The sequence below is a fragment of the Carassius auratus genome, chromosome 3, assembly GCF_003368295.1.
Source record: "Carassius auratus strain Wakin chromosome 3, ASM336829v1, whole genome shotgun sequence".
Lineage (NCBI taxonomy): Eukaryota > Metazoa > Chordata > Actinopteri > Cypriniformes > Cyprinidae > Carassius > Carassius auratus.
In genome coordinates, this window is record NC_039245.1 from 29,986,885 (window position 1) to 29,999,471 (window position 12,587).

The 12,587-nt window shown below is 38.6% G+C and overlaps 1 protein-coding gene across 2 annotated transcripts in view; it reads right to left on the reverse strand.

The window, feature by feature from the left end:
- Positions 1-12,587, reverse strand: part of LOC113053820 (rab11 family-interacting protein 4A-like) — a 41,364-nt gene that overhangs the window by 11,680 nt on the left and 17,097 nt on the right. The window contains exons 1-4 of one of the 2 annotated variants that reach the window (XM_026219066.1): positions 9,320-9,673; positions 2,611-2,825; positions 2,321-2,488; positions 1,466-1,600 (exon numbers count right to left, since the gene is read on the reverse strand). In XM_026219066.1, coding sequence (XP_026074851.1) covers positions 1,466-1,600; positions 2,321-2,488; positions 2,611-2,741 — 434 coding nt within the window. In that variant the 5' untranslated portion in view covers positions 2,742-2,825; positions 9,320-9,673. Of the gene's footprint in view, positions 1-1,465; positions 1,601-2,320; positions 2,489-2,610; positions 2,826-9,319; positions 9,674-12,587 lie in introns of those variants that run through there. The other variant, XM_026219060.1, reaches the window with a different exon arrangement.

Sequence of the window (12,587 nt, forward strand, 5' to 3'; positions counted from 1 at the left end):
TGGCTGCAGAAGAAGAAAAAAAACATCACTACATAAATATATTTCTAGTTCATTATTAATATGCACTGCATCAGTTAAATTAAATAAATGAATCCAAGATGGCGAAAGAGGCAAGACAAATATAAATAAATACATGTGTATATCAATCAATACTCAATAACAACCAAAAATAAAATAAGAACTGGGTGCATTCAGAAATTGTTTACCCAATAGTTGTGTGATTTGTGTATTAACGGGAAGTCGTGGCCTAATGGTTAGAGGGTTGGACTCCCAATCGAAGGGTTGTGAGTTCTATTCTCGGGCCGGACAGAATTGTGGGTGGGGGGAGTGCATGAACCGCTCTCTCTCCACCTTCAATACCACGACTTAGGTGCCCTTGAGCAAGGCATCGAACCACCAACTGCTCCCCGGGCGCCGCAGCATAAATGGCTGCCCACTGCTCCGGGTGTGTGCTCACAGTGTGTGTGTGTGCATTTCGGATGGGTTAAATGCAGAGCACAAATTCTGAGTATGGGTCACCATACTTGGCTGAATGTCACTTCACATTAGTACTGCAGCAATGAGGCAGTATCTTTGAACTGCAGGTTCCATCATTCTATATATTTTATGTTTTTTTGTTAATTGTCTGAAATAAGGTCTGTGGTTATTTTATTATACTACATAAACTACATCAGTAATACCCGCCCTTTTTGATTTTTTTAAGCTTTTATGTGTCTTCAAAAAGGCTAACAAGTCGCTAGCTGGGATTAGAGGTTGTCGCAGACATTAGAGGTCATAATGGCTAACAGGAAAACTCATCAATTCACTAGTCCGTTTTCACAGTTGTGTCTTCTAACACCCCATTCACACAGGGCGTCGGCGTCAACACCTCTCATTTACTTTTAAGGCATATCATTTTATGCAAATACCCTAGCGCAGACACTAGCCAATCCCGTTCATGAAACACCAGAAAACTAACTTGATTGGCTGTCTTGTCACTATGGCGGTTGTGTCAGTACAAAGCTTCAGAAATGTCCTCCATCAAGCGTTAACGCTGACACCCCTTGTGAATGGGGCTTGACTTTTCGCTCTTGCAAACTGAGATTTTAAGTTAATACTAAAAGTTTGCGTAATCATTGTTATGGTGAAGACATGCAACCGAGGTGTAGTTCATCTAAAGCCTAACTTCAGCTTTTTACTTTTGTGACCATATTTAGGCTTCATAAAAGTTTAGTTCATTTGTGCAGATTATTTTAATGAAAAAACATGTAAGAATCAAAAACTTTTGTTGGTCACAGAGCTGCTGCTTTTTTTTTTTTTTTTGCATTAATCCAAAAGCCAATGGAAAGTCCTAAAAGCTTTTTGCTGATGGAAACGGTGTTATGCTAACATCCGCGTTGGACTACAAAAATACTGTACATCATCCCTGTTGCAATCTATTAGATTATCATAGCAATATGCTAATTTCCCACTCTGTCACTCTTACCTGTTAGCTTTGAGGTTCTTGAGTCTGGCCTCTAGGTCATTGAGCAGGTTGACTTTCTTGCAGCACTGAGAGCAGTAAACATCCAGAAGCTCACTGTTGTACAGATGCCTGATCTTCTGAGGGGTCTGACCAGCACTGCAAACACCATCAAGTGATGATCAGTACTGCCACTAGAAGCATTCAGTTTACTTGCTCAATATATTTAATAATATAGTAAAGTAAGATATTTAAAATTTGACAGTTGGAATATCATTTTTAATGACATGTTACTGATTTAGTTTGATTCAGTCAGAATCACACAGAACAAATGAGAATAGCTAACAATGGAAAACTCCCACTGTATGCCAAAACTATTTCATAATTATTGGCTGTTGTGGTTTTATGTTTAACATTGAGATGATTAATTGCTGCCAAAAGCATTGATGCAAGAGAGCGTATTTGTGCCAGAATTATACTATGCATTATAAATATTCTTAGTGGCTCTCATGAAAATATATCTATGCCATATTTTTACCTAAAACATATATTAATTAACATTTTGAAAATGTGGAAAGGTTATTATTATTTTTGTTTGTTTTTGCATTGATACCCCAATAACATTTTAAGCACACCCAAATTATTGTTACCATAATGCATATGTTTGGGGTAAGGATTTCTTTAATTGCCATGAAAATAATAATTATTCAAAACAATTTATTTCTTATTTCTTTCTATTTGTTTTGGCTTGGATTTTTTTCCTGGTTTCATGCTTTTCTCCCTTATTCATTCATGCAATCAAATGAAACCGATCATACAGAATAACACTATATGTCAGTATTTTAGGCGAGAGGTGTGTACTAAAGTGAGTTAGTTAACCTGGAGGGCAGAGACGAGCCCAAGTCAGAGAAACCATTGGTACGTGTGTCATCATCAGGGATGGGGCTGCTGGGAGTGAAGTCCACATCTTCTCCCTCTCCATAGTCCTCAAACTGCTCCTCCACTGAGATCACTGAAGCTGCTGCTGACGACACCATCTGACCACAGCTACACCAAAGAGACAGGTCGCAGGTCTCGCTTTATGTACTCATCCTGACTGTTGATTAGTTCTTAAGCTCAAAAAATGTGAAAACAACAACAACAAAAACCTAATCACCCATGATGCTGACCTGTTTCCACGTAGAAAGAGTCCAGTCAGTCCTTCTTTCTCATCAGGACGTCCTCCTTCAGAAGATTCAGACCCTGCCCCGCTGTCTCCTGCACTGTCCATGTCTGCCTCCTGCACGTCCCGTCCGACCATTCCTTCCTCATCAGAATACAGCTGGCACTCTGGGTACGGTCGCGTGCACACAATGATCGGGGGTCCCAGACTCCCCTCCCCGTGCTGAAAATAGATATCACAGAAAACATCAAAAAGTCATATTGCTCAAAATCCAATACAAATGCAAGATTAAAACGAGACCAGATTACCCTGACTCACTGTGTGGTCTCTTCATACACAGGACTTACTGAGGTGAAATAAGAACTTTCTGAAATAAGAAAACCTTTCTCAGGGGGACAGAAAAGATAATGCATTGAAGAGACATCCAGTTAATGGTGCTCTCATAATGAAATAAGATATAAATATTCCCTATTTAATTTATACCAATAATTTACACCGTATTCTCACTGCTCTCTCTCACAAGGTCTGATCTTTTTTTTTTTTTATAGCCATTCTGTCCTACAACAAGTACAGTTCAAAATATTAATTTACTTAATTAAAATGCATGTCACATCTCAATGGCAGGGGGACAATGGGAATCAGCTGATGTTGCACAGTGGCTCATTGTTTTTTTTAACAATGATTATTATAATTAATGACAAAATGATTGTTTGGAAATGTAAACTGATAAACTACAACAAAAAATGTAATTAACTGACTTCAAACCATTTTTTGTTGGTTAAAATAGTAATACTTAAATTTCTTAAAAATAAATGCAAGACAGTTCAATATTTAAATAAATTATTGACTTAGGGTCCCTAATACATCTAATGCTGATAGAGATCTCTCCTACACTCTCAACATTACTACTGCTTGATTAGCACAAGAATCTTATAAGCAGCTGCTCTGCTCTTCTTTGATCCCTTGCGCTTTATGCTAAACCATATTTTCCCCTCTTCCCTATTTTAGGTTTGTCTTTTTCTGTACTCAATACTATCAGAGTGTATCTCGGTGAGTACAGCAGTGTGCTAGTGTGTAGTGACCCCTCTCACATTCACACCTCAGCGAGCCCCTCACCTTCCTTTGTAGGTCACATGTAATTTTTTTTGCTCACTTCTCCGCTCGCACCACATGGTAGATTTAGGAAAGGAGACATACACTAAAAAATAAAAAACTGGAGCAGGAATCTCACAGAAATTGCTAGTAACTTTTACAAAGCAGTGACTCTGAATTAAGCACAACATGTTGAACTAAAATGACTAAGGGTATTTTCTTGTCCAACATATTCCAATAATCTTTATTTACAATTTATCCTGATTAATAAAATCTGCAGTGTGTTTAAACTAATCTTGTGCATTTATTAAAAATGGCTAGAGGTAAAGCCTAAAAAAATATCTTCTGGTCTGATCTGGGACGGAAAGGAAATGTAACGGCCGGCCGCAGGATTAAACATCACAGGTCTAGTCACAAATCTGAGTTAAACTTTGATTCTTCACACATGTCTGCATCTTTGGAGATAAGAGCAGATTACTGATGACTGATATATCTGTACACTGCTAATGTAAAGCTTTGACAGAGGTCCCCCCTGCAGAGCAGCGACTGATGAATGCAGCCCTATCAGATACACTCTGACTGCAGTAATGTAAGACGGGTTGCAGGGGTCTCCTGCAGTGAGACCCCAGATAAATGAGCTCGAAACTAAGACCACTTTTGGTCCATCCCGACCTGAATCTCCCCCACCCACTTCGACAGAACTGTCTGGAATGTCTAGACTTAACATTCATTATTAACACTGTTCTACTGACAGACAGATTTTAATGTTAGGCATGCATGAATACACAAAATACTCCACATCATATTATAAACCAAAAACTCCATATATCACATTTACTCATGTGTATTTCACTGATGAAAGCGGATAAGAAATTGCTATTATCTTTTCACTCACCATTACTCTGTGTCCATGGTGTAGTGACAGTGAAGTGATTTGATTTTAGGTGACTGATTAACTTACAGTAAGCATGATTTGTGAATTATATATATTATAAATACACATTTTCTTTGAAATAAATACAATTGAAGGGAAGCTTCACTTTAATGCAGTTGTTTTAAAATTGAGTATGAATAATAATTACAGATGATGTTTCGATTTACTGTTGAAAATCATAGCAGGGCCAGTTTGCAGACTTAGCTCTTTCCTGATGTTTAAGGTTAACATGACGGACAGATACAGTCATGCTGCAGTACTGCTGATCCCCCGTGCCTCCAGTGTTTCATGCATTATTGCTGAGTACAGACTAAGTTGCATCGTAGCTTAAACACAGCTAAAATCCAATATCTGGGATGTTAAGAGCTAAAATACACCCACCAATGTGTCCACATTGCTTACAGTGGGCTTATTATTAAAAAGCCAGTGACTCTGCTCTGAATATGCAGCCAGGTATTGATTCAAACACATAGTGATGCCCAATCACGGCTGTTGTATAAGTGGGAATCTGTCAATGGTTATTGTGTAATCAAGCACACTTTTATGTGTCATTATTGGACAACAGCAATAACCTTTTATTACTTGGCTTAAAGGGACAGTCCAATAAAGAAAGTTCTCTCATCAAGCGAGTGGATTAAATGAAGTGGTCAGAAAGCACATTACTATTCAAAAGTTTATTTTTTAAAGAAATAATTACTTTTATTCAGCAAGGATGAATTACAATTATTAAAAGTATTATTACAATGCTACAAAATATTTCTACTTCAAATCAACACAGTTCTCTTGAACTTTCCTTTCATCGTAGAAATCTGAAAAAAGTATCAGTTTCCACAAAAATGCTTTCACCATTAATAAAAATAAGAAATGTTTCTTGAGCAGAAAATGAGCATATCAGAATGATTGAATGAAGGATCATTTTAACGCTGAAGACTGGAACAATGGCTGCTGAAAATTCAGCTTTATCGTCACAGAAATAAATTACACTTTAAAATATATTCAAATAAAAATCTGTTGTTTTAAGTTATTCACAATTTTACTGTTTTCAGTATTTTTGATCAAATAAATGTAGCATCCAAACCCAAATTTTTGAATGGTTAAACGTATTTGATGTAACACTATTTCTTTGTCTCAGAGCATGCCTGAAAACATTCAAATGCACAACATGTCCCAAAGTTCTCTGATCTATAAATAATAGAGAAGTTTTGTCTGTGAAGTCCAGGAGGAGATGAGTGATTTAGGAATGCTCCTCCATTATTCGATTTTCCTCAGTGCTTATGTTTAGATGTGGTTTGATTTTTCTCAAAAAATCTGTAGAAGACCAGCACTTCTTTACAGATCTGACATTTTAAGATGAGAGCAACCCACACAAACAAACACAACATTCAATTCTGGCTAGCACCCAAAGCACCATCATGTTCACAGCCTTTTCAAGTGCGGCTCACAAGAAATGTCAAGTGTGCACATAAACATGACAGAAAAACCTCTCAAATTTCTCATGACAACAGCAATCCCTGACACACACAGTCCTAGCTGCTCTTTTTGGAGATTTTTCAGGTAACAAACCAATCCAAACAAAGATTTTGGACCACCCTACATCTCAAATCTATTTAGCATCTACCTCAAAACTATATGTACGAGATAGAGTTTAAACACTATATTTTGAAATGGCCTTAACTTTAACATTAATGTTTTTGCTAAATGCTAGTTTTGGCTAATGACCCTATTGAACCTGTTAACCTGCTATAGCTAAGATCAAACACTTTAGTCCACTAAAGTATAACACCGTTATATATAGTATAACACACTAGTGACAACAGAAACATTGCGGGGGACATTCAAGCTGGCTGCTCATTTTCTGTATCAGGTGCGCTTGGCTGGTTTTGTTTGAGATCTCAGTGGAAATGCAGCTGGATAGCTAGCCATCTTGCTGCCTACAGAGTCAGCAGACAAAAGACAGTGTGGATTTACCAGGAGCCATGAGTCATAATCCAGCTCTCGGGGCTCTAAAACTGTCGGTGGCCCTTCTCTGGACAGTGTCAAAGCAAAACACCTTTCAACTCTTTATTAACCTTGAAAATGGTAACCAAACAAACGCACAGAAAGGCCAACTAGAGCTGCAGTTACACAATCAATACCGCAGGGGCTCTTGGCTAAGCAAATTACCGTATTATACCACAGCATGTGTAGGCGTCCCTTTGAAAGCAAGACATGTCAAGACGAGTGGAAATATGGTTCTTAGTTAAGTTGATCTAAGATCTGGGCTCAATCATAAAAGTGTACCACTGACTTTAAAGGGTCAGTCACAAAGTATTCATCCACCCCTCTCCCTTGGCAGAGATCTCAAGAGCAATAGTCTGGATGCACCACATTATTGGGTTTCAGAGTGTCCAAACTGCAGTCAACCTTTTGTCCCAACTATAACACTGAATTATACCTTTTGCTGGGCTTTCCATTATAACATCCATGAGTTATGGTGGTGCATATAGTGGCCTTAGTCATGCACAGATTCTCTGCCCCCCATGCAATAATAACCAAGCCTGATACAGCATTTCATAACGGATCGATATCTCAAGCTGTCAGACCAGCTGACTAATCTTTAATGCAGAAGACAAGAGAACTGGATTGACTTAAGAACAGTACCTTTGTATACAGGATCAGCTTGTACTGACTAAGGGTGGATGACATTAAAGCACGCAAAAGTTAGAAGAAAAGTTCTACAATCTAAAACTACCTTTACTTGATTCTGATTGGTCAGTCCCGACATTCAGAGGTATGTTATTCCTCGATAACAACCGGTGAAAGCTGATAACACAGACTCATCCGGGTAACTGAATTTGGCGCTGTACTCTTGCTAGGAACAGTTTTTCTTGGTGGAAGATTTGCATTTGTTTAGCTAATAAAACACAACGCGACTAAACATAGTTGTAATTTTTTTGTTATTTTGGTGCTGTTATGCACAGTATAATAATTATTTGTAATTATTTTCATTATTTAATTTTAATTTTGATGTTTAGGAGTGTGTAAAATCAACCTCGGGTCTCGTGTGTTGAGGAAACAATGATATTGACAGTGTTACGCATGCGCGGGATAATTTACTTCCTGAACAAGTGCGCACCCGAGTCCGTGTTGCTTGCACATTTACGCGAACCGCGCCACAGTTCAGGAGCAACCTAACTCAGACCACCTTCTCCAAGTAGTCTTGGGTTCGGTACCCCAGTGCGCACCAGGGTCCGATGACAGCGTTCACATTAGCGATTTTTCATGCGAACTGTGCCCCGTTCCGCACTAAACTTCCAGTGTGAAAGCCCCCTTAGACTGATTTCTGCAGGATCATGTGACACTGAAGACTGGAGTAATGAAATTCAGCTTTGCCACCATAGAAATAAATTACATTTTAAAATATATTCAATTAGAAAACAGCTATTTTAATTTGTAATAATATTACTGACAATTATTAAAATCCTAGACAGGGCAGGTACTGACATCCAATATACTAATGCATTATATGATACATTTATGCTTAATTTAAACAATGTTATTTCAACCACCCATATGCCGTGTTTATGGCTTATGACTAAATGTCTTCCATAGTGAGGGAACAGGGCCTTGTATTTAGCCTCTGTGGCAAAATAAATCACAAGAGTAAAGGCAAGCACCAGGGAAGGAATTTTAATGGACGTCTATCCCTATTGTTCCTTGCCCTTTCTAAATTGTCCCTTGCCAGAAGAATAGCGTTACTGCAACATTAAGAAACACACACATTCATACAAACACAATATGGATGTGGCACTACCAGCAGGTGGTCATTAACCATCAGAGAGGCTTCCCAAACCAGCACTCTCAACCTCCCCTTTCATGTTCCCATAGCCCCTTCTAACTATCAGCCGTATTCAAAACTCCACGGTCCCTCCCCTGCGACAACCCCCAACTCCACTACAACTGCCAGCGCACACCGTTAGCCCTGCTCCCAGGAGACACAGAATTAACTGTTTAAGTTTACAAGCATGTGCACTTACAACAACAATCAATCAGTCTGCTAGTTTTTATTCACCGTTAGTCTCATTTGAGGTGCAAAATAGATGCTTTTCTATCACCAAGAACAGCTATTTTCACCAGTCTGGCATTTAAGAAACAAAGTAAACGGAAAACAGAAACAATGGGGTCACCAGTGGTTGTTCAGTAGACGAAGGCAGACATGAACACACACAAGCACCGCCAAAAACGCATCAACACACAGTCCAAACACACACAAGCAGTCCAAACACTCACTGTCTGATTAGCATTTCAATAGCATGACCCCTCTCCCCTCCAACAGATTACCACACAACCCAGGCTGGCTCTCTTGTCATTCAAAGGCAGGTGTAGCGTTTGGGTAACACACAGACTGGTTGTGAATTCCATCACACACAGAGCCTTCATATCTTGCACTTGAATACAAAGATTTCTTGATATGTTGTCATTTTCAAGCTTTAATGCTTTAAAGTGCCACTGGGTGTCAAAGAGATGAAATTCTTATGTACTAGAGCTTCTCAGCATCCCTGTTGAGAGAAGATGATTATTACAGTGCATCTACATTGACTACTAGGAAAGCGGTTTAGAGAAGAACATGAGAGGAAGAGCATGAACAATGGACTTTACTTGGCTGCAGCAAACGTTCACACATGCGAGTTTTCTCATCTCATCCTCTTACCCCGCCGCTGAGTAATGAAGATCCATCACCTCCATCCTCTCCACCCGTGCTGGTTAAGCCCTCATCGGCTGAGGACGCCCAAGACTTGGTGTCCCCGTCTCCCTCCAGGATCCCCACCCTCACCACAGTCTAAACAGGTGAAATATCAGTGTCCAGTCCTGTCAAACCTCAGCTAATGGCTACGGGTATCTCCACCTATAGCCACCTCTTCTCCAAACTGGCTCTGTCCTCATCACACATACACATACATTGGCTCCGACCTGCACCAACCGATCATGCAGCCACACATGAAGACATACGGACAGAGACGCTACCGATCTGGCAACAGTTGTTGGGCTTTTGGCCACTCCTCCCAGCAAATCACCTCCCCTACCCTGGCCTGTCACATTCCCTCTCTCTCTCTGCCTCGTTCTCTAGGTTGTTGCTAGGAAACTATTCAGCTGAGCCGTCCCACAGCTGTGAAAGAGAGGAGCGTGAGTGTGCGCCCTCGCAACACACACAGCTATCTTAAGCCTAACCTTAGCTGTGCTGGATAATATGCACAATTACGGTTAATTAACCATCTCCTCGTCTAAGTACCATGATAAATAACGCAAATAGATAAATAAGATTCAGATAAATCTAAATATCAATAGGGAGATGATCATGTGGTGGCTTGCAAAAAAATAAAACAAAAAAAACAACAGCCAGTATCCTTATGATCAAAAACAAAACAAACATTGAAAATCCCTCATACGGATGCCAAAAATGTTTACTATATCAACAAAAACACTATAAAATGTTATTAATTTACTACAAAATAGCATATAAGAAATGTTGTCCAAAACGGATGAATCTGGCAATATTTAATGTTGGTTGTTATATCACAGCAGTTCAGAAATGAAATACAGTAGTCAAATTTGAAGCGGATCGTAAAAGTTCTAAGTTGTCCTAAGACAAGAATGGGTATTGTTTTGGTTTTAAGACAACTTCGATAAAAGGTTTTGATTCACTTCAAATGTTGACTACTGTATCTGGCAAGTGGCGCTAAAAGGTTAATGCTCTACCGCTTTTGAAAATAATGTACCTCGTATAATAAACCCAACCCTAAACCAATAATATTGTGTTAAAACATATTTCCTATAGCAACTATGCCATTTCAGCTTACTTTATAAGCTCGTTTATCATAACACAGGACTTTCTAAGTGCAGTGCTGTACCAGGAGAGATTTTTTATCAAGTTTATTACATTAAAAAGCAAGTTATGTGATGTAATCATCAAAATATATCATCTTAAAAATCATGTATATGGTAAAAGTTTTTTGAGGTCTTATCAGACTATTGTGCAAGGAACTGAAATAAGTCTTTATTAATCAGTAATCTGCCCCACAATCATAATGTGTATGAAAAGTTGTTGTTGTTTTTATTGACACTTAATTAATGCTCATTTCAGTTATATTTCAATTATTTCAATTATACACACAGGTACATTTTTGGACGCTTGCAAAAATGTAGGTATATAAGCATATTTTTCCAATTAGCCTGTTGCCCTTTCCCTTCATACAGACTTCAAAATGTGCAAATAGATAAAACCCCAAATCCAACCACTTAAAATAGATAAAGTAAAATGAACCTAAATTTTAAAACATCAAAAATGAAAGTGAACCTGGGCTTAATTTTGATCACATTTCACTTTAAAGGGGTTTTAGGAGTTAAAAAATAATGTTAATCTAAAGGTTATAGGGTTAAATCGTTCAAAGTGAAATCCAAAGTGGATTTATGGAACATCTTAAGCGCTTCCTTAATTAACACTTCTCAGAAATTCACAGCAGCAATGAGCTAGAGGCAAATCTAATCGATGGGGAACATTTACACATGTACATTCACACTTCTATAGGTGCAAGAGAAAAGTCTCACATATGCTGTGCTCTGCATGTGTCAGTTTTTTTTTACAGATTTATTTTTGGAAAGTGGGAGAGAGGGGGGGGGGGCAGGGTCAAGAAAGGTCCACGAGCCAGGACTTGAACTCAGTACATCTGAAGTGCAATGGTGCTATATGTTAGCGTGCTGCCCACAAGGTTATTTGTGAGGCTTGAGTAGGATGTTTATGCAGGTATGTGAGGAAGAGAGAGAACAAAAGAAAAGCAATCCTCCTCCGTTCCTCCTCTGCACGGTGTATCAGTGATGCCCCACTTTCCCATGATTCCCATGAGCTCAGTGCAGCAGCAGCAGCAGCGGTTAGTTTCAGTCCAGCAGCTCGAACCGGACCCTCTTACCTCACACATGCTACTCTTTCTATGAACATCTTTTCAAACCATCTTAAAAAACATTACACATGATCTTAGACACATTCTGAGCAGTTGAAAAGCCAGAAGAAAGAGAGGCTGGGTGGAAACATGAGAGAGGATGCTGTTATATCAGGAGGGTGTTGGCTGCCGATAAACAGATGTTCACACAGTTCTATCACCAACTGCTGCTCGGCTCCTGATGCTGTTTACACAGCCAAAGCTGTTCTATTTCAGACATGTTAGGACTGTTTTACCCGGATTGCTGGTTTTAAAAATACTGTGCAATGAAATATTGTCTCATTTAAGAAAAGTATCAAACTGACTCTTGTTTTTGTGGCCGACAAATAGGCCTGTCGTGATAATAAAATAACTGTGTAATCGTGATTATTTGATCTAACCGCGGTTATTTCAGATTTGATTTTCATGTATGGTATAGCCTACATCGCCTGAAGCCATTTCGTATCTTAATGTTAGAGATAGAATTATATTTACATTGTTAAATTTAATTTACAGAAATTGATCTTCCTTCTGCTGCAGCAGTCAGTTATTTTCCGCTCAGCATTCAAACAGCAAATCCCGTTAAGTTATGACAGTCAGCATGGTAAACCTCTCTCTCCAAGATGATACATTCCCATTACAATACTTGATGTGTAGATAAAGGTCTGAGGATTCATTGACATCTCATTTCTCTTCTCTTTGTTTGTACCAGCATGCTGTGACTTATGTTGCTTCAAACACATCATTCTGAATCTGCACCATAGATGTGCATAAGAGCTTTGCGCCACTTTGTTTGAAGCGTTTCACATTATCAAAGTTTTGCGCACACAGAAAGATAATTAGAAGCTTTTCCTCACAATTTCTATCTTATTTTCATGCATGTATTTTATAAGAATAGAAATAGTTAACAGAATAAACGTTTAAATTGTATAATGTGCACCAAAATGTTTTTAAAGATTTTTGCTGCTAATACTTATACAGTCAGCTAGTTTAATTCCGTAGCTT